The 22,622-nt window shown below is 50.3% G+C and overlaps 1 protein-coding gene across 1 annotated transcript; it reads left to right on the top strand.

Annotated features, from left to right (window-relative positions):
* The first annotated feature begins 9,673 nt into the window (after window positions 1-9,673).
* Window positions 9,674-11,770, top strand: CCDC177 (coiled-coil domain containing 177). Its single transcript, XM_055536434.1, has one exon. The coding sequence runs from the start codon at window positions 9,674-9,676 to the stop codon at window positions 11,768-11,770; it is 2,097 nt and encodes a 698-aa protein (XP_055392409.1).
* The last annotated feature ends 10,852 nt before the right edge of the window (window positions 11,771-22,622 follow it).

Here is a 22,622-nt window from a genome sequence, read left to right as displayed (position 1 = left end):
TACCTGCCTCCTGAGAAACCTGTATGCAGGTCAGGAAGCAACAGTGGAAACCAGACATGGGGCAACACACTGCTTCAAAATTGGGAAAGGAGTATGTTAAAGCTCCATGCTGTCACCCTGCTTATTTAACTTAACATGCAGAGTATATTATGCAAAATGCTGGGCTGGATGAAGCTCAAGATGGAAGAAAGATTGCCAGGCGAAATATCAGCAACTTCAGATATGCAGATGACACCACCCTAATGGTAGAAAGCGAAGAAGAACTAAAGAGCAATTTGATGAAGGTGAAAGAGGAGAGTGAAAAAGCTGGCTTAAAACTCAACATTCAAAAAACTAAGATCATGGCATCTGGTTCCATCACTTCATGGCAAATAGATGGGGAAAAAATGGAAATAGTGGCAGATTTTATTTTCTTGGGTTCCAAAATCACTGCAGATGGTGACTGCAGTCATGAAATTAAAAGATGCTTGCTCCTTGGAAGAAAAGCTATAACAAACCTAGACAGCATGTTAGAAAGCAGAGACATCACTTTGCCGACAAAGGTCCATATAGTCAAAGCTGTGGTTTTTCCAGTAGTCATGCACAGATGTGAGAGTTGTACCATAAATAAGGCTGAGCACTGAAGAATTGATGCTTTTGAACTGTGGTGTTGGAGAAGACTCTTGAGAGTCTCTTGGACTGCAAGAAGATCAAACCAGTTAACCCTAAAGGAAAGCAGTCCTGAATATTCATTGGAAGGACTGATGCTAAGACTGGAGCTCCAATACTTTGGCCACCTGATGTGAAGAGATGACTTATTGGAAAAGACCCCGATGCTGGGAAAGATTGAAGGCAGGAGGAGAAGGGGACAAAAGAGGATGAAATGGTTGGATAGCATCACTGACTCGATGGACATGAGTTTGAGTAAACTCTGGGAGATGGCAAAGGACAGGGAAACCTGGCAGTCCATGCTTCCTGCAGTCCATCAGGCTGCAAGGAGTTGGACACGACTGAGTGACTGAACAACAACGATGCACAGTGTTCAGTGTTAGAATTTCCCCTTTTTAAAAAAAGGAGTGTGTGTATGTGAGAGAGTGTGTGTGTGTGTTGCCAGATAGTTGGGGGAAAGGCCTGTGGGAACAGGAGCTACACAGAGTAATCCCTCTGAAAACAGAAGCAGCCTGAAGCACTGAGCAGGCAGGTGGCTTCATGCCAGAGACAGATGACCCAGCAAGAGAGGCAGAGACAGAAGACAAGTCTGGATCACGAGCAACAGCTCCTCCTTTTCAAAAAATTATTTTTACTTATTTATCTGGTTGTTCTGGGTCTTCGCTGCAGCATGTGAACTCTTAGCTGTGGCATGTGGGATCTAATTCCCCCACCAGGGACTGAACCCAGGGCCCTCTGCATTGGAAGTGTGGAGTCTTAGCCACTGGACCACCAGGGCAGTCCCAAGAGCCCCTCTTTTGAGCAGACCCTTAAATGTTTCACAGTCAAAATGCCCAGGGGACCCCCAGGATCTGGCTGTACTGAGGACTGAGGCCACTTCTCCAGTATCATACAAAATGGAATGAGGTGTGGCCCTTCTGGGAGTAAGGGAAAAACCCCACTAGGTTAATTGTAAGACTCTCTCTAGATTTCCTTACTGGCACACCTCCCACAGGACAGTCCTCAAACATGAGCATCATCTGCTTAAGACACTTAACTCTAAAGATTCATCCAAGTGGCGTAATAGCTCAAAATACTGTGACAAGGCCAGTTTCATGGGACATACGGTGGGCAAAGTAGCACCAATTATACCCTGTTCCCTTTTGCTGATGCATTGATCAGGAGGGTCTACTGTGCACCATGCTCTAAGCAGTTGTGAGCAGAAACAGACCTGGACCGGTCCTCCCACAGCTTCGAAGTCCCTGCTGCCTACAGTCCAAGCTGTGTAACTGAGCTGGCGGGCTCCAGGTAATTATTTGCTGCTGCTGCTGCTGCTAAGTCACTTCAGTTGTGTCCAACTCTGTGCGACCCCAGAGACGGCAGCCCACCGGGCTCCCCCATCCCTGGGATTCTCCAGGCAAGAACACTGGAGTGGGTAGCCATTTCCTTCTCCAATGCATGAAAGTGAAAAGTGAAAGTGAAGTCGCTCAGTCATGTCCTACTCTAGTGACTCCATGGGCTGCAGCCCACCAGGCTTCTCCATCCATGGGATTTTTCCAAGCAAAAGTACTGGAGTGGGGTGCCATTGCCTTCTCCGAGGTAATTATTTATCTTCAGGTAATTTTTTTTTCTTTCCTGTTTTCTGTATTTCTAATTTCCCATTCTGATAAACATATATTATTTCAATGAAGTATGAAATAAAACATATTTATGTTTAACAACTATTACCTTTACCTGCTGGTTTGTGTGATAAATTTCTCCTTAAGGCTTTATTCTCAAGAACTGGGAATGATTCCTTTTGACACTGCATACTGCTCTGTGTCTAATCAGGAGATAGAAACTACACAATAATTTAAAGTGAAAGTGAAAGTCACTCAGTCATGTCCGACTCTTTGTGGTCCCATGTCCTATACAGTCCATGGAATTCTCCAGGCCAGAACACTGGAGTGGGTAGCCTTTCCCTTCTCCAGGGGATCTTCCCAACCCAGGGATCAAACCCAGGTTTCCCGCATTGCAGGCAGATTCTTTACCAGCTGAGCCACAAGGCAAGCCCAAGAATACTGGAATGGGTGGCCTATCCCTTCTCCAGAGGATCTTCCTGATCCAGGAATCGAACCAGGGTCTCCTGCATTGCAGGTGGATTCTTTACCAACTGAGCTATCAGGGAGGCCCACACAGTAATTTAAAGGGGAAGCTGAATATAAAGAGGTACTAAGCTATGAAAAGAGAGTAAATATGAAGATATAAAGCAAATGCTCGAAGGTTCCCTAAGGCTGAGGGGAGTCCTCAAGGAAAGACAACTTGGAAGGGGAGCCCGTTCCTCAAGGTTGGGGCTCAGACTGCCCCGGACAGGGTGTGGCTGCAGCCCACTGGTTTGGGGCAAAGAAGTTTAGGGCAGAAGTGCTTTGCAGTTGCTGGGTGAACAGGAAACAATTGTCGCCAGCGCACAGAGGCTGGTGAGAGGGAGTGAAAGGGACACTACAGGCTCAAGGCTCAGAGCACATGGTGTCCGCCTCAGGAAGGCATGGGAAGGTGGTCCCCAGGCTTGAGCCAGGGCGGCAAGGTTGCCAAGAGACTGTCCTGTGTATGTAGCTGGAGTTGGAGGTGGGGGGCCCACAGGACAGTCCCACACACCTAAACTGCTCACTATGGAGCAGAAGAAAGGAAAAGTAAAAAGCGCAACACACAGGAACCAGGGAGAGATGCTGTCTTCCTCCTGCAAGGATCCTGCAGCTCCCTCACCTGGAAACCTCAGCATCGTGCGTGTGTGTTAAGTCACTTCAGTCATGTCAAACTGTGTGTGACCCTGTGAACTCTAGCCCGCCAGGCTCCTCTGTCCATGGGATTCTCCAGGTTAGAATACTGAAGTGGGTTGCCATGCCCTTCTCCAGGGATCTTCCTGACCCAGGCATCGAACCCGCATCCCTTATGTCTCCTGCACTGGCAGGCAGGTTCTTTACCACTAGGGCCACCTGGGAATTATCCAGAGCAAGTACTGACTGGTAAATTAGGAGGTGTGAGGCAATAAATTCATAACTGGCACGAGCTGTTATCAGTCATTTGCATAGGGGTTGCCAAGCTTTTTCTATAAAGAGCCTGATAGTAAATATCTTAAGCTTTCTGAGTCATACAATTTCTGTCAAAGCTATTGAATTCTGCTACTGTTGCATGAAAACCAGCAGAGACAATAAGTCAACAAATAAGCATCACTGTTCCAATGAAACTTGATTTACAAAAATAGCCAGTGGTTTTGATCCACAGATCATTTGCCAACTCCTGATTTAGAACTTTAGATTGAATCATCTGTTCTGCGAAGGGGATTACATAGAGAGGAAGGGGGATGAATGCACAGAGCTGAGGTGGGTGGTGGAGGCTAAGAAAAAGGAATTTAAATGGAGATAATGTCAACATTGTATTTTATTTTGTCCAAATTAGATGAGTGCTCTGTACTGAATGTTTGTGGCTAACCACCCCCCCAAAAAATTCATTTGTTGAAACCTTAACGCTCAATGCAATGGTGTTGGGAGATGGAGCCTTAAGGATGTAATTAGGGCATGAGGATAGAGCCCTCATGATGGGCTTCATGTCCTTACAGGAAAAGACAGGAAAGGGCTTGCGCTCCGCCATGTGAAGATACATAGAGACGGCCATCTAGAAACCAGGAAGTGGGTCCTTACCAGGCACTGGCTCTGCCAGTATCTTGATCTTCTCCATCTTCAGAACACTGAGAAATAAATTTGTTTTTTAAACCACTCAGTCTATGGTAATTTATTATAACAACCCAAACTGACTAAGACAGTGAGCTATTATACTAAAGGATCTAGTGGGGGTACTTAATACATTTTTATCTCTAAGGGTCTCTGCAAGACAAAGGCCATGTTGTGCCACCTTCTTTTCAGGAAGCTGAGACTGAGAGAGGTTAAGACACTTGCCTCAACTCATAAAGGCCAGCTGAGCCAGAATTTGAGAGATTAAACTGACGCCTAAGGCTGCCATGTCCACTGCCCCTCTCGCAAGGGACAGGTGGGTGTTCCCCAGCTGGGCTGCTTTCTTTGCTAGATACCCTAATAAAGTTGGATTTAATGACCCTGATTGTTGACAGGCTGGGACTCCCAACCTGGAGGAAATCAAAGCTTAACCTGTGATAAGCCCATCTCCTGAAATGTCCAAGGCACTTAGAGATGAGAGCTGAGTGCTATCTGACTTTTCAATGGCGCCCCATCAATTACCAAGTTGATGCTGAACTGTCTGGCTAGGTCACTGTCCTAGTGACCTCTGCTCCAGTAATTCCTCCCAGATAAAGAATCATTTCTTAATCAAGGGTGGAACATTTGTTGGGCTTTCCCTTAATATATCGCTGACACTACATGTGTCCTTATTCTGATCACACCTATTAGATGAGATTTTTCAAAACAAATAGTAAGGGGGCTTCCCTGGGGGTCCAGTGGTTAAGAATCTGCCTTGCAATGCAGGAGACACCAGTTCAATTCCAGGTCCAGGAAGATCTCACATGCCTCAGAGCAACTAAGCCTGTGTACCGCAACTGCTGAATCTACACTCTAGAGCCCTTGCTCTGCAACGAGAAGTGCCACCGCACACAGAAGCCCATCACCACAATTAGAGAAAGCCTGCATGCAGCAACAAAGACCCAGAGCAACCAAAATTAAATTTAAAGATTTTTTTTCATAAAAAAATAGCAATGATTTTATTACTGTTCATTGAAACGTGTCAGTCTAGGTACCTTGCCTAATTTCCAGTTCTGACAACAACCCTGAAAGGTGGCTATTACTGTCTCTATTTAAGAACAAAGATGACATTTACATAGCAGACATTATTAATCCTTGAGGTAAGCAATTTGGTAGGATCTTATGTAAGGAGGGGAAAATTGAAGTAAAGAAGTTTGAGGAGGTTGACCTGACCACCCCACTTATCTCCATCTGAATCCACATCTCTCCAGAGGTTTAATTTGGAGTGGAAATACAATGCACAGGACCCACTCAGGATGAGACAGAGCCAGGTCTAAAGCCCAGCCTTATCTCTTACTAGCCATCTGACCAATCACTCCTTTTCTCTACTGAGGGCAGTTCATGGCATTTCCGTATGTCTTGTAAAGGCTTTTATTCTAGACTACTTGTCAAGGATGTTTGTACAACAAACCTCCTTAGAAGACAGAGATAGTGTTTCCCTCAACGTGAGAGGGAAGATTTGTTTTCTCCCAGGATAACAAAAATAATGCCTCCCTCAGGGGCAAAGTTTAAACAGGTTTGCTAGCAGCCCCCTTTAAAAGGGTATGGTCTACACAGCTGAGTGACCCTAAACTTTGCAGCATGTGTGCTAAGTCGCTTCAGTCATGTCTGACTCTTTGTGACCCGATGGACTGTAGCCCTCCAGGCTCCTCTGTCCCTGGGATTCTCCAGGCAAGAATACTGGAGTGGGTTGTCATGCCCTCCTCCAGGGGATCTTCCTGACCCAGGGATCAATACTGCATCTCTTACATCTCCTTACCTGGCAAGCGGGTTCTTTACCACTAGCGCCACCTAGGGTTACAAAGAGTAGGACACTACTAAAGCAATTTAGCAGGCAAGGCCACTACTAAGCTTAGGGTCTCTCTCAGCTGTGACACAAACCCATGTATAATCCCTATCTGAACCCACATCTCCATTGCCCCACAACACTTGGGGAGCAAGAGGGAGCAAGAGGGATCAACAAAAACACAAACTTCATGCCACCTGCTGTACCTGAATAACAAAGTCCTTTGTCTCTGACCCAGAGTTTCATGTCTTCCATGAACATCTATGAATGGTGGCAGGCTAACTTACTAGCATGAAAGTAGGATAAAATCTCATGCCCTTCACAGTCCTTAACACTTTCACCCAAATGTCAAAAATAGTAACTTTCACCTTCTCACCTCCCACTGCACCCCAACCTCCTGTGGTTTGGCATCAGCTCCCAGGACACTACTGAAGCTATTTCTGCTGATGTCACCAAAGACTGTCTTACTGCCAGCTTCTGTGGGTATCTGATTCAGACAAACCTTTCTGAACCTTTGCAGCCTTAACAATAGGGGCACATCCTCCTTCCGAAGTGCGTTATCATTAGATTCCACGAGACCGAACTTTTCTGTCCTTATTGGTCCCTTTCATGGACTCCTCTTCCCTTAGCAGCCCCATCAATGCCCTGCCCACCTCCCGATTGCTTCACCTGCCCTCCCTGGATGATCTCACTCACACTGTTTGAGAACCTCAAATATGGTTCAATTCCATCCAGTTCAGTCGCTCAGTCATGTCCGACTCTTTGTGACCCCATGGACTGCAGCATGCCAGGCTTCCTTGTCCATCACCATCTCCTGGAGCTTGCTCAAACTCATGTCCATCAAGTCGTGATGCCATCCAACCATCTCATCCTCTGTTGTCCCCTTCTCCTCCTGCCTTGAATCTTTCCCAGCATCAGGGGCTTTTCCAATGAGTCGGTTCTTCGCATCAGGTGGCCCAAATATTGGAGCTTCAGCTTCAGCATCAGTTCTTCCAAAGAATATTCAAGACTGATTTCCTTTAGGATTGACTGGTTGGATCTCCTTGCAGTCCAACGGACTCACAAGAGTCTTCTCCAACACCACAGTTCAAAAGCATCAATTCTTCGGCACTCAGCTTTCTTTATGGTCCAACTCTCACATCCATACATGACTACTGGAAAAACTGATGTGATAAACTCTAGCTTTAGTCCAGACCTGTGACACAACTTACTAGCCGCCTTACCACTCACCTTCCCAGCTGAGTGACTTCACCTCAAACCCAAGTGGTCCTAAAAGGAACCCATCCTTCCTTGGCGCTTCACACCACCTAATCCTCCTTCTTGGACCCAGGCTCTCGGATTGTGGCACACCCAGCCAGCTTGTCGCTTCAGGAAGCCATCCTTGCCCCTTCGCTGCTCCTCACACCCCACAGCCAAGCTCCCTTTGAGTAGTGCTTCTCTTATTCTCGGGAATCTGAACACCCCCACCTCCCACCAGGCCCAGACCTCCTGTTGTTTCTCCTCAGGCCCCAATCCTTCCTGCCTTGGGTGACTGTAGTGCCCAGTTAACTTGGTTTCCTGCCTCCCTTTTGCCCCCCAAAGCCTTCACCCCATCGTTGCCAGAGCTATGTTCCTAAAGTATTAATATAAACCGAATCATGTCATCTCCCTGCACTAAGCCTTTCACTTGCTCCTCACTGCCTGTCCGAAACGTCACGGTTATTAACGACAGAGTTCACCATGCTCTCTAAATGTTATGTCCCCCTCCCCCTCCAACCCTTTCCCTTAAGTACCCCTTCCATCTGTCTGCTGCAGCCACTGCCGCTCAAACTGGAAAAGAGGTGGTGAGGAGGTGTCTCTAAAGAGCATTCATAACTGGCACTGACTGGTTTTATTAATCGGTATTGTCTGGAACCAGGAAGTCCTAAAATGTTGCGCTAAACCCTAAACACATCTTCTGCCTGCCTCAAACCTGTTTGAATGTCCTTGATTTTTCTTTAAAAAAATAAAGTCATGGTTCGGATCAGGAGCCATAGTGCTACCAAATTGCCATCAAGATTGTTTGCTTCTCAGGCTGAGAAACAATCTGAGCAAGTCCTTCATTCTGCCTAGTTAAGGTGCTGATAGAATAGGGTTTCTTAATAAAAAATATTATATATATATTATGTATGTATGTATAATGTATCATTTATTTACATTCCCCCCCCCCCCAACTTCTCTTTGCTTTCTAAGCAAGCAAATCAACACCCTTGAGCGTCCACCAGGAGGCGCCAGGGGGCGTCGAAAGACCTGAGGTCCCTTCGCGATTGGCGAGGCGGCGGTGGATGCAGCAGCGATGGAACCCGGCTTGCTTCCTTTTTTAAGAATCAGCGTGAGGGAAGGGAGCAGCAGATCTGCGTTATTTTAGGGAGACCTTGTCGCACTCCCCCTCCTGCGGGTAGGGAGCGTCTGGGGTGTGCGCGGCCCCATGGAGAGACGCTGGCGGCGGTGGCGGCGGCGGCAGCTGGGGCTACTATCGCGGCTGCGGCCGGCGGTAATCCGACCCCGCCGGCGAAAGGACTGAAGAGGCACAAGGGAAAGCGGCGAGCTGCGAACAAAAGCCTCGGCGCGGGGCCGAGCCCGGGACGTGGGGTAAGCGAACCGGCCCGGGCACCAGGGAAGCGGACGGGCTCGCTGAGCTCCAGGAGCCCCAGCCTCGCTGGGATACGGTGGGGCCACTCGGAGGACGTCTGGGGACAGGTGTCCGAGCCTAGACTGGGGTGGATGGCGCTTTTAGCACGGGCTTTAAGAGAGAATCGGGTGCATCTGGGAAGACCCAGGCTCCTTCATCTCCCCGGGCGAAACCCGGTGGTGGGGTCGCGGGGAAGGCGGGCACAGCTCCTTGCAAGCCCTGCCCAAGAGGCAGGAGCAAGGATCAATCAGCCCTCCCGGGGAGGTCTTTTTCGGGCAGAGGCACTTCTCTCCTCTCTACCGTCACCTCTGGGCCCTACGCCTGGGTCTCCTTTGGCAAAAGGGAAATCAACTATAAACTTCTTCCTTGGGCAAATGGGGTCTTCACAGCAGTGCTCTGTGAAGATGCACAGACCTCCTTTTTTGTTTCTGCAAAGCTGCCTCCCCGGTCGCCCGCCTAAGCGACAAATGAATACGCTAATCCTCTCGGGAATCCTCCAGAGCCTCTCGGGTCGGCTGCCGTCCGCACCTCGATCTTTTCATTTTAACCTGCAACAGGGAGGAGATGCATGTAGCGGGCCAGACGCCCGGGGGGAGCTTGGCCACGGGCCTCCGCCCCGCACTCCGGCGCTGAGGGAAGCAGAGGCTCTGTGCATCCTCCCGCCCGCTTGGGTTTTCAGGGCATCGGTATTATGACTTACATTCCACCGGGCCTTTGAGCCAAATCCCAGAGCGGATTAAGTTGGGTGAGGGGATGAACAGGAATGGGGGTTTGGGGGGGGGGGGGTGGACTGCTTTTAAATGTATTCCTCGATGTCCCTCCCTTGTTATCCGCAGTGACTCCACAAAGGGACAGGGCTCAGCCATGGTGGATCCCGTGCCTGAAGAGGAGAAGCTGGGAGCCGAGCCCAGAGGGTCAGGAGGGGACGAAGCCGCCGCGTCGGTGCCCCCTGACTCCCAGGGCGCCCAGCAGCCCACGGCGTCTTCGGCCTCGGCCTCCGCCGTGGCGCCCCGCAAGGCTGAAGTCCCGCCCGCGGCAGAAGGCGGGCAGAGGGAGCAGTCCCCGCTGCTGCACCTCGACCTCTTCAACTTCGACTGTCCGGAGGCCGAGGGCAGCCGGTACGTGCTGACCAGCCCCCGCTCGCTAGAGGCCTGCGCCCGCTGCGCCGTTAAGCCTGTGGAGCTGCTGCCCCGGGCCCTGGCGGACTTGGTGCGCGAGGCTCCCGGCCGCTCGATGCGAGTGGCCACTGGGCTGTATGAGGCTTACGAGGCGGAGCGGCGCGCCAAGCTGCAGCAGTGCCGGGCCGAGCGCGAGCGCATTGTGCGCGAGGAGAAGCGGCGCCTCTTCACGCCGTTGGGCCCCGCGGCCGCCACGGCCTCGGCCCCCAGCGCGGGCAGCAGCAGCAGCTGCAGCAGCGCCAGCCTCCCGGCCTCGCCTGCCCCGCGCGCCGCTCGCAAGGCCTCCTCCAGCCCGTCCCCGGCCCGGACCCAACCCCCGCCCGCGGGGTCGCGGGCAGGTAGGAAGAGCCACTCACTGGACTCCCTGTCCCGCCGGCGGGAGGGCGCCCTCAGCTCCGAGTCCGGAGCGTCGTCGTCGTCCTACAGCGGAGAGAGCCTACGGGAACTGCACTGGCCGCCGCGGGCCTCGGCCAGGAACAGCTGCGCGGCGGGGTCGGCGGCCTCGGCTCCCAACCCCCTGGGCCGCCCATCCGCCCTGGCCCTGGTTCCGCTCACCGGCCGCAGCTTCAGCCTCGGCGACCTGAGCCACTCGCCCCAGACAGCTCAGCACGTGGAGCGCATCGTGCGCCAAGTGCGCGCCGAGCGGGGTCTACGTGGGGTGCCTGAGCGCGACCGGAAGATCGCGGCGCTGATGTTGGCGCGGCACCAGGAGGAGCGCCTGCTGCTGGAGCAGCGCGCCGCGGCCCACGGCCAGTGGGAGCAGCAGCGCGTCCGCGCCGAGCAGCGGCGGGAGCGCGAGGAGCGCGAGAAGCAACGCGCCCTGGAGCAGGGCCGCCGGGCCTGGGCCGCGCAGGTGGAGGAGCGGCGCGGCCGCCGGGGTCGCGAGGAACGCGAGGAGGCGCGGCGCCGGCAGCGACAGTGCGAGCGCAGCGAGGAGCGGCGGCGGGAGCTGGCCGAGCGCCAGGGACTGCTGCGGCGGGAGCGGGCGGAGCGCACGGCCCGGGAGGATCGGCAGCGCAAGCTGCAGCAGGAACAGAACCTGAAGCAGCGGGAGGAGGGTCTGCAGGAGGTGCGCGAGCGGGCCGAGCAGGTCCGCAGGGAGCGCGCTAAGCGTGCGGCCCAGGTCAAGCAGCAGCAGGAGGGCCAGTTGCAGCGGGAGAAACGGGAGCTTAGCCGGGCGGAGCGGGCGCGCCACGAGGCGTTGTTGAAAGGTCGGGCCCGGCAGGAACGCCAGGAGCGCGAGGGCCTGCGGAGTTCCCTGGAGGCCAGCTTGGGCCGCGCGCAGGAGAATTACGAGCAGTTGGTGGAGCAGCGCACCCGGGAGCTGCGCGAGCGGGCCCGGCGGGAGGAGCTGCAGGGCCGGCGGGCCAAAGAGGCTGCTGAGCGCAAGGAGCGCGAGCATCAGGCGCACCTGGAGGCGCTGGCCCGGGCAGGCGAGCGGCGGCTTCAGCACGCGGCGCAGGCGGCCGAGGAGGCGGTGCAGCAGAAGGCGCGGCGCGTGGGCCAGAGCCGGATGGAGAAGGAGCGGGCCCAGCGCGCCAACAAGGAGAAGGTGGAGAGGGACGAAGACTGCCGCCGGCGGGAGCTGCTCCAAGCCATCGGACGCAAGCTGGAGCGCAGCGAGCAGCTGTCTCGGGAGCGGCGCAGCGCGCTGGAGAGCGCTCGCTCCACAGCCCGCGCCTCCTTCCACGTGCGCGAGAAGGTGCGCCAGGAGACCAACACGCGCTCCTTCGATCGCATGGTGCGCGAGGCCCAGCTGCACGCCAGCCTGGACCGTAAATGACCGCCGCAGTGCGCAGGCCAGACTGCCACGCTCAGCCCCGCGACGCCCCATTTTGTCCGGACCGCCAGTCGGGGCACAGCACCGTGGCGTCGCCAGGCTTCTGACCAATGAGGCGATGAGAGGACTGATGTATGAGACCCGTCAGTCCGCCGCCTTTGTTTTTAAAAATCGGCTTTGTTTGGAAATGACATAGCACAATCTTCCACCACATCCCACCTTCTTGGCTCCCACCCTGGCCCTTGCCAAGGTTCCCAAAGTGTCTGTTAAGTTGGAAAGGAAAAGAGCTGGGAGAAAGGGGCTGGGTCGAGAGTCGGGCAGGGCCCCCAAGGGGACAGTGCAGAAGTGACTGGCCCCTCCTGCCGCAGTCACCCCAGGCGTCTTCACAAACTTGGTATCTGAAGCGTCTGCACAGATTGCAGCAGAGGAGGCATCTCCTTGGCTCCCCTCCATCTTTTAAAATGTGGCAAGTTGCACAAAGCTCGGAGGCCTCGCAGAAAAGCACAGCTCTTACAAGGTATTAGGTCACCCTCAAGTGACCGAAAAGCTATTGACTTTTGTACGCTAGACTTTTAATCTGCCACTTGTGCAAACTGTGGTCTTAGTTCTGCTAGCTTTTCTGTTGTTTCCCTTAGATTCTCTAGTTAGACAATCATCTGCCAGTAATGATCAGTTTGGGTTTTTCGTCTTTCTTATGTTCCCCAAATGACACAGGTTTGGTGATGCTGTTTAGCTTTAGTGGAAGTCCCCAGCCCAGGGATGTGGATTCCTTAGGCATCAGTGTTCCACCCCACTGAGCTTTCTTGCAGGGTATTTTCAGGGGAGGTAGTGTCTGATGGACACCTCCCAGTGTGGGGCCCACTCCTCGCAGACAGCATCCATGCCTTAAGAAGCAGAGCTACCTATGTGCCTGCCCAGGCCGATTCTGCCTCAATCTCCAGCCCTGGATGCAGTCCCAAGAGTGGGCCCCAGAGAGTTTGGGGTGTCCAGTTCCCTCTGTGAAGGGATCATCACAGCTACTCTGAGGGCAGTTACTTTACTGTGTGGGCAGAAGAGCTGGAATTTGCCTCTTTGCAGTGAGGGTCGTACTCACTATGGTTTGACAGTGTATCTTCCTCTCCTCTCCTTCCCCGAGTGAGGAAAAAGAGGACCCACCCCTACCCGACATTCCCGGTTCCCTCTCCCCTAGGACTGAAAGTATTAAGTCAGTTTCTCCGTGCCTCACCTCCCTACCGACCAGATGGGGCCATCGGTACTCTTCTTTCTCCCGGTACCTCAAGGCCTCCCGGATCCAAAGCACCGCCTCGGTATTATTTGTTGGTCTTCTTTGTGCCTTTCTTGACCTGGAGTCGGGAGGCAGGAGGACTGCTGTTGGCCTAGCTTGTTTCCAGGAGTATGGATTCCTGGCAGTGTGTAATGGACAGGTGGTCATTTAGCCTCTGGGGGAAAATACATGCAAGACCAGGACACTTTCTGGTCCAAAAAGTCCCGTTCAGTTGTCTTCCGGCAACTTTCACCCTTCAAGTGCTTCTCTTCCGTGAAGCTGAAATCAGCCCCCAGGCATGTCCACCCAAGGACTCTACCTTCATCAAGGAAGGTGGGGAGTAAAATATTACTTTTTACATGAACAGGATCAAGAAATAAAAGTTGCCAAAAAAGAAGAAGAATCAGGGTAGAGAAGTATTGTATTAGACATAGTTCATGTATATTCTGTTTGGCAGAACTGTCCCTAAAGTGTCTGGTGTCTCACTCACACGCACACACATGCACACATTCTGTTAGCGACTCCCCCCACCCCCACCCCAATGAAATGCCAACAGGTACAGGAGTATTGTGTAGAAGGAAGCAGTGCTTAACTGTTACACATCAGATGCTGTGAAACCAGGAAAGGAGCTGTGCCAAGGCTTATTTCTTGAATAGATGAAGTTTTCCTCACATTTTCATGTCGGTAACCAGGTTGTCTGAGCTATAATAATCAGCATTGTCGGTGAGTCAAGGGTATTTAACTAAAATGTTAGTGTGATACTGGTTCTTAACTGGTGGTTCCTGATTTGACAGAGGAGCCTCTGAGACCTTACTAGAAAGTTCCACCTAAAACCACTTCCTTCTAGGGTATATGCATTTGTTTGAGAAGGATACAATCTGTTTGTTTGTTTGTTTTTTTGACAAGGCGCTGAAAGGTGATCTTACCTGGCCCTGTAGTCAGTTTGTTTTCTGACTTCCTGAGTGACTTTGGGTAGATCGCCTCTGTGTGCCTTGGTTTCCCCACCTGTAAAGTGGGGATCGTGACTTCTGCCCTCCTCACACAAACACTGTGGGGATGAATCAGAATCAAAGTGGTGCTCTCAGTTCTAGGACTTTGGAACGGCAGGTACAATCACTGCAATCAAGAATTATGTGACTGCACTATGCCTAGAGTGTAATGTACCATTGTGACCTAGTGCAGAAAGAAATGTTCTCAAAAAGCACACTGTGGATCATAATGCCACATATGTTGTGAAGGTCCAGGTCTGAATGTCACCAAATTAGAGATTTGTGCTTAGCGAAAAGCACAGTGTAAAGGAAACAAGACTTTGGGATTCTTTAAATATATATATAAAATTCAAGCAAAAACAGAGGCTAAACCTTGTAACAGTAAGGAATGGTTCTTCCGAGTTTCCAACCTCCTGATGATCCTCTAGAGTATGGGGCTTCTGTGTATTCTAGGATAAGTACTCATGTTACTCTTTGAGGAGGAACAATTTCCAGGACCCTTTTGTGTATGTGTGCCCTTTACTTATAGTCTTTGCTTTGAATCGATGGTAGAGAGGAGTAGTGTTTCTTACTCTGAAATGCAGCAAGAGAAAATTGGAGGAGTGGGCATGGTGGGGATGATGGACAGAGAAAGTCTTACTTCTCCTGATGTGAACATTCTCACCAAGTGCCCAGAATTTGGCTTCCATGCTGCAAATTCCTACCATCCAGGAAAATACAGACTTGACGTGACCCCAGACCTTCCTACTTGCCCTCTTGGAATATCCCTTTGCTCAGAGCAAAAAGAGCATGAAATGGGATGAGGAAGAATGGGAAGGGTTGGGAAAAACTTAAGTTTGGTTCGTTACCCAGGAAACAAGCAGGACCAAACCATTTCAGGTGGAATCATCAGTTGAGCTAACCCATTGTCCTGCTCAAGCAATGACCAGTGCCTACACCACATCTGGACAGGAAGATGGAAGTTTGCTTTCAGAAGCTCACAGACTGTGAGTCTATAGTGGGAGCAGTAATTAGGATTTTCCAAAGGCAAAGAGTCTGTGGGGTAGTGAAGGTACATGAGAATGCCCTTTGTGCTCAGGCCATTCTGCAAAGCCCACCACTTAGCATCCCCCTTCCTTTAAAAAGTCCACTAAAACAGAGGGGTGATTGGCTCTACATAAGGGGCTATATCTTATTTACCATTGAGTCTGCCCATGGTTTAGCACCTCTTATATAATAAGCACGTGAATACTAGATGGAGAGAGGGATAGACAATGGATGGGTGGTGGTCAGAGAATGGTAACCAGAGGACATCTGTACGGGATGGATTGAATGGAGGCCTCCCTTCATCTGTCAAATTAGTATCAAGCACCTACCAGGGGGGCCAGGCATTGCTCTTAGTGCTGGGAAGACAAGGTCTCTGATATTGACCCTGGAGAACATAATATTGTGAGATGAGCAGACACCTTTATTTCCTTGTTGGGCTTAACTGCCTTCCCATCCTGGTATCCAACCACAGGCAGACCTGTTAGTCCTTCAAGCACAATTTCAAGCCTTTGGAGTTTCCTGGGGACTTGCCATTCCTCCAGCCAACCATCATCTGGCCCTTGTTCTCTTTCCCTTAGAGGAGCCCTGATTATTCAGGTCAAATTCGTAAGGTCATGTACTTAATCAACTTTAAATTACAGTTAAAAAAAGAGAGATTAATTACCTTCAAGGGCATTATTGGTGTTGCCTTTAACAAAGGCAGTGTAAATAATGATCTTCGACGCAGAGAACCAAGCCTCAGGCCCTGCAGAGTCCCAGATCACCGAAACGGTACCAGCTCCATCATTCGACTCTTCTTGCTGAGATAAGAAACTCAACATTTCAGAAGCATTTCCAGTTTTAAAGTCCCAAGAAAAAGAGATTTTTGATTCGTACTAAATTGCTAAGAACGTTCAGTGAACCAGAATATCCCACCTCTTAAAGCTTCTAGATGATTGAGATTACCCCCCGGGTTGCTATGGAGACTTGCCCATCTCCGCCCTGCAGGTCCCTGGGAAACACTGGGCAGAGGAGCATAAGGAAATCTGGCGTTTCTTGACACAGCCTGGGAAGGGGCTTTCAGAGATGCAGCAGACAGCTCCCGGTTCTAGAAATGTTATTTAGGCCTTAGATGTGACACATTGCCTGGGGTATCTTATGCAGCACTGCAGCGTTATACCTGATCACGTGCTTTGGCTGCATAAGAGCACTACGTCTGTTCACGTCCTCGCTCTGTTCCATGGAGCTCTGGTGCTCTCCACACGCAACTCCTCCCAGGCCTATGCACCCCCACGTGCCCCTAGCCCCTTATATTCTCCCTGGTGCTGCTTTGGCTTCACATAGGTCAGGGTTAGGACAGAGGGTATGGTTAGTAGCAGATGTTAGGAGATAGAAGTGGAGGGTGGTTTCTTTCTGAGGAACACTGGTAATCACTGTTTACAGTATTGTTAACTTCCTGATGCATCAAACACCATCATGTCCCACAAGAGCACAAAACACTAGTCTGAAGTGATTTTTTAAAAATATTTTTATTTATTTATTTGGCTCTGCCAGGTCTTTGCTGGGCATATGGAATCTAGTTCCCTTATCAGGGATCAAACCCAGGTCCCCTGCATTGGGAGCATGGTGTCTTACCCACTAGACTACCAGGGAAGTCCCCAAAATGATTTTTCCCCCCTAAGTGATTTTTAAATTAGCTGCCATGTTGAAGTGTTTGTGCCTCTCTCCTCTCCACCAGTACAGTATTGACAGCGTGTTTTTATGTCAGGCACTTGTGCAGTTCACAGGACTGTCAGATGGTCCACCTCTGCTCCTGTGTTGGAGTATACACGTGCATGCACACACACATCCTCCTCCCCATCCCAGCATCAGCATTCTTGCAGAGGGAGGGGTTCTGTAGCCATCTCATTCGTTCAGAGAAGGGTAAGCTCTGGGAACAGTGAGATGCCCCTTGGTGGGGGTCCACTGATTCCACCTACCTCCAGCTCCAAGGCTGCTGCAATCTCTGGCTGGTGAGCATGGTGTCCATGTTCCCAATTCCATCATTGTGCCATGTGGGTGACAAAGGCTTTTCATATTGCCACTACACTTCTTCCCCCTACTTATTATGAGAAGCTGACTGGGAAATGGAATTTGGATGCCAAAATACTGACATCCAGAACATCTCAGCATGACAGAATATCTTCTAAAAATCCAGTTCATTTTGGCTACCATACCTTCAAAGCAAAGCGTTTGGCAAAGGAACAAGCTTTGTTGAGTTGTTCAAACTATCGCCTACTATTCCACAGGCTCCTCCTGTCATCTGTAAAATGGGGACAAAAAAATCCTACTTGGTAGGGAGTTAGTAAATGAGTTAAATGCTTGGAAAGCGGCACGGTCCCTGGCAGATAGCACTCAATTTGTGGATTCTGTTATTTTGAACTTGGAAAGGTAGTGAAAGAAGGAATGGGGTAGGTTGAACTTCAGCCTGGTGGCACTGGTGGACCCCAGGCTTGGCTGGCAGCCCTTTGCAGTGGTATGCACCCCTTGCTGTGTGGCAATCCCCCAACCGTTCCAGGGGAAGGGGCTTTGGAAAAATGGGTCCCCAGTAACGTGTTGTAGTCTAGGGTTGGGGGGATTACCATGTTTACCAAATGTTTTGCAATAAAATTGTTGTATGATGATAAGTTTTGAAATTTTATTTTAAGACTTGATGACTAAAATGACAGACTGTTTTAAGATTTGCATCGCTTTCTTGGGGTAAAGGAAGGTGTATTGTCCTGGTTGGACCCAGTGCTTTGATAACATCTTTAGCAGAACCAAGTAGAAGAGGGTGTGGGAGAACCGCTGTTCTGGGGTGCTCTGGTTCTGCAAGGTGTGGTACCTGGCAGGAATCCTGAGATGTGCAGCCAGCTCTGCTATGGCCCCAGGAGCATGAAGAAGAGGGTCTGGGACAAGCCCAACCTGGGAGAGCACCAATGGACTCGCTGTGCGAACCAATGTTGGACCAGGAAGGAGAGAGGTGGGTGTGCATCAGCATCGCTTCATCCTCAACAAATGACATTGTCTGAGAAGGCTCAGAAAATGCTCCTGTCTCCTTCCCTGCTCCCTGGCCTGCACACAGCTGCATGGAGGTTAGCTGAAGGACTGGATCTGTAGACGTCCACAGCCCACTCTGACGTACATCAATGCACAGATGCTGAGCAGACCATGCTGGCTCGCACTGTGCATCAGGAAGTGAGGACCGCCAGTGAGGCAAGTTGCTGGGAGCTCCCCTGCAGTGTCACCTTTCTTCTGCCCCTAGATATCCTAGAGGGAGACCGCAGTGGACCTTAGAGTAGGCGGAAGGTGCCTCCTAGGAATATCTGCTTGTTTGAAGAGAACCCTCAGGGTAAGAAAAACGCGGAACCAAAGGGAGCAATTTGCTAACATGCTAAGCACTTCCATTGGACAGCTGACTGTTTTAATCACTTAATCCTCACTTAAGCTGTAACTGGTAAGGACATTATTATTCCCATTTTACAAATGAGAAAATTGAGGCACCGAGTTTAAGTCACTTCCCCAAGGTCACACAGCTAGTTGGGAAGAATCTAGTTTAGAGAATTCAGTTTAAATGGGCTTAACTTCAACTGGTACACATGTCCCTTACTAGACCAGCCTTTTCTGCCTCTTGAGATTTACAGAAAAAGAATGATAGGAGTGGAAGGGTTTAATTGTTTGATGTGGGCTCAGTCAAAAGCTCTGGCCCTACATTTCGTGGTCTGCTTCTGTTGCCTTGGGTGGGTGGAGAATTCTACCTGGGCTCCCACTTTCTGCAGCCACTAAAATAAGTGGAAATAAATGACAGGGAGGGAGGAAAGTGAGATTCTTTGGAAAGGGAAAGGGCTGATTTATGAAGGGTCATTAAAATAAGTAAGAGCATCATTATGTCCGAGAAAAGATAAGATACAGTGAGAGTGGAAGAAAAAAGGAAGGAAATTTAATAAAAGAGGTTGGAGAATACTAGGAAGAAGTCAGAGACAGCAAAATTCAAGGGTAGGGACTTTCCTGGTGGTCTGATAGCTAAGACTCTGTACACCTAATGTGGGGGCGGGGGGTGGTGGTGGAAGGTTCAGTCCCTGGTCAGGAAACTAAATCTGCATGCCCCAATGAAGACCTAGCACAGCCACATAAATAAACATTTTAAAAAAGAAAAGAAAATTCAGGTGGGATCCATGTCTTATGAATCTGAGCATAGCTAAATAAGTCAACGCCTCAATCAAGGAGTAAGAGGCCTACCACCGGAGCTATCTTAAGGCAGCCAAAGCAAGGTCCAGGGAGGAGAAAGGAGAAAGTACCTAAGGTGTCTTAGGTACTGATAGTAGCTATAGTCCCAATTCAAACTTGTTCATAGTCTAGACCTGTCAGATTTACAAAGGAAAGGGTAGGCTAGAAGTCTCTAAGGGGCTTTCCAAAAGTCACCAAAACTTCTAAGAAAACAATGTACCTAATTTCTTGTGCTAGCGATTAAGCCAGTTAACAGATGCTTGGAATCCATTTGAAGGTACTTTTGAGATATACCTTCTCTGCGTGGGCCCAGAACAGATCTAGTTTCTACCTCAAGTAGCAGGAAAAGTAAACAAAACTCAAGGGAAAGAGACAGTACACTTTGTAACTTTGAGGGCATGGTGGGTAACAGTATTTAGAAGGTGAAGCCTTGAAATGTACACAGAGCACTAGAGTTCAGAACGATGTAGAAGGTAATTGATGATGTTTATTAGGCAAGAGAAAAATCTAGCACTGATTTTCTTTGATGTTCTTATCATCTAATTCCAATGAAAGAGCTAGCTTGCCCTGAAGCCATCAATTTGGCTGAATAGGAAATTACTTATATTCAACTGTTTTTTGACCTATAAAGCAGCAAACAGTGGGGTGATTTGTGCCCTAAATGGGCTGTCTGAAGCCCCTGCAGGAACTGGGGGTGGAAGTTCCTGATGGAAACCCAGATGGCTGGGACATCCAGGTGTCATGCAGAGAGATGTCTCTTAAGGAGCCAGCGCAGATAGGTGAAGGGCAGCTTGCGGGCGTGCATGGGCAAAGGCAGCTTTTCTGCCTGCAGGAAGCATACATTTACATCAGCATTTCTAAGTGAGAGTCCATTTGGTGTCCCCTCCATCAGACTGGGCTGCAGGGTGGTTCATTTTCTTAAAATCTGCAAACTTTTCTGCAGAGGCTATAGCCTCGTGGCTGACTGCATGCTCCCAGGAGTCCCGCAGGGAGTGAGTTGATCAGCACACTGCTGCCTGCCCAGAATACCAAACAGCAAACGGCAGTGCAGACTCCCGGTTCTCTGCTGCAGCCGGCTCCCCTGGCGCCAGCTCCGCCCTCCAAGAGCCCTTTCTCTCCCTCCATTGTTGCTTTTCTACAAGCCCACTCATTTCCAGGTGGCAGAAAAACGCCTGCAATCCAGCGATATATTTCTAAAACCTTCTCCATGACAACACAGGGCCTCGAGGAGACTGCCAGCTTGCAGCAGCCAGAGAACTGCCCTGGGGGCAGGATGGCAGAGAGCTGGCACTGCTCAGCTAGGGATGCTAAAATCTGCCTTAGCGATGTTGCAGTCTGGGGTTAACATTCCACAGATTCTGAGGAAGTGGTGAGCCCGTGCCTCCAGATGCCCAGCAATGATAATTTATAAACCCTGATGTTAGCTCCAAAGCCAATAGTCCAGGGCAGCATGGGCTTCTTTTCTCCTTGAATGATCTTTTGCAGCTGAACAACAAGAGAGAAATCCGGCAAAGAAAGGACCTGGGTTTTTTAATGGGCTGCCAGTGTTTTGTGACTGTAGAAATTCTTTATACTTCTCAAGTGCTGTCCAGATGGTGTGTCTCACAGATGTCGTCTCCCTCCACCGACCCTAACCCCCGCCCTAGCTGATCCCACAGTGGCCAGAGCCTCAGAACCAAAAGCTCTACTTCCCCTCCCTAATATTGAACGACACTAACCTTGGGGCAGAATGCCAGGCACAGCAGAGATGGCTGCTCCAGACCCAGAAGCCACAGAGAAGCTTTGCGGAGCTTGTCATCAAAAATATGGGGGCATTAGACAAGTGAGAAAGCCAGAGGAGCAAGCTGGGGTTTATCTGTGAGCTGGAAACAAGGGTGAAGACACGAACCAAACTGGATGGCACTGATTCTCCTCCCCAACTCCGCCTTTCAAACTAGCTTCTTTATGGCTAAACCAGAGGCGGGACCCCCAGACCTTGGGTAGCTTTTAGTAAGGAGCCACCTTGCCCACACTGTACCCCTTCCCAACCTGTTTAAGCAGAGCCCTTTCCAATGGTGTGGTAGTTTGGCTCCAAAACAGGTGGTACCAAAGGCTCTGAACTCCAGTCTGGAGTCAGAAGACATGTTTATGCCAGAGGCATTGAAATCAGACCATTGGCCACCAGTCAGGGCACCAAGCAAACCCAAACTCAGGGAACCTTGAGCCACCTTCCCCCATTCTCCTGAGCTTTTCATTAGCCTCAGGACTCCCTCCACCTCTGTCCTTCTGATGGAGACAGTGCTGAGTTCCTGCTCTGCCATCAACATCAGCCCTCTCTACAAGGCAGGGAGTGGCTGTCTCCTCCGGGTTGCTTGCTATGGTCACAGACAGTGAGTTGACAAAGGGGTGCCACAGGAGTGTCAGCTTTGACTCTGGGGTAGTTCACAGCTTCCTCTACTCTGTGTCATGGTACTTTTTTTTTTTTCTGGCCCCACCACATGGCATGTGGAATCTTGATTCCCTGACCAGGGATTGAACCCAAGCCCCCTGAAGTGGAAGCACTGAGTCCTAGTCACTGGATCAGTCAGGGAAATCCCACAGTACATTATTTTTATCTCCTAAATTACAGGACCAATGACAAAACTTGCTGTGCCCAGTGCAAACTGAAAATGGACAACCTTTCATTCAAATATCATAAACCATTTCCAGACAGCTATAGCAGAGCAGCCCAAAAGCACAGGACCCTTCAAAGCACAGGGCCCTGGGTGGCGCACAAGAATGAACCCCATGAAGCCAGCTCTGCCAAATCCATATACTTGGTAGAAGAAGCTGTAGCCAAAGATACACCATTGGGGGAGTTTCAAACTTGAAGGGTGATAAGGACCTTTACAGTTGCAAAACCAGACTCAGGCAAGAAAGAAATTCAGACAACCTATTTTGTTGTTTTCTTTTATCTAATTCCCATTCAGATCCTTCCCTACCCATGAGCACAAGGGTTGTGGAATATTTTTCTGGGACCATCAGAGGTGGGTGATAAAACACAGCCTTTTCTGAAATGGAAGAACCTGGTTTCTGCCCATTTCATTAATAATCAGCCCTTTAAAAATTTTTTAACTAAGGCTGCCTTCTTTTGTTTATTTATCGATGGCTGTGCTGGGTCTTTGTTGCTGCACGAGGGCTTTCTCTAGATGTGGCGAGTGAGGGCTGCTCTTCTTTGTGGTGCCCGGTCTTCTCTTGTTGCAGAGCTTGGGCTCTAGAGACTGGGTTTCAGTAGTTGTAGCACATGGGCTTAGCTGCTGCTTGGCACATAGGATCTTCCCAGACCAGGGCTCAAATCCGTGTCCCTTGCATTGGCAGGCCTACTTGCCCTCTG

The sequence above is a fragment of the Bubalus kerabau genome, chromosome 10 (genome assembly GCF_029407905.1).
Source record: "Bubalus kerabau isolate K-KA32 ecotype Philippines breed swamp buffalo chromosome 10, PCC_UOA_SB_1v2, whole genome shotgun sequence".
Taxonomy (NCBI): Eukaryota; Metazoa; Chordata; class Mammalia; order Artiodactyla; family Bovidae; genus Bubalus; species Bubalus kerabau.
The sequence above is the reverse complement of the archived record's forward strand: the minus strand, read 5'-3'. Positions and strand labels throughout refer to the sequence as shown.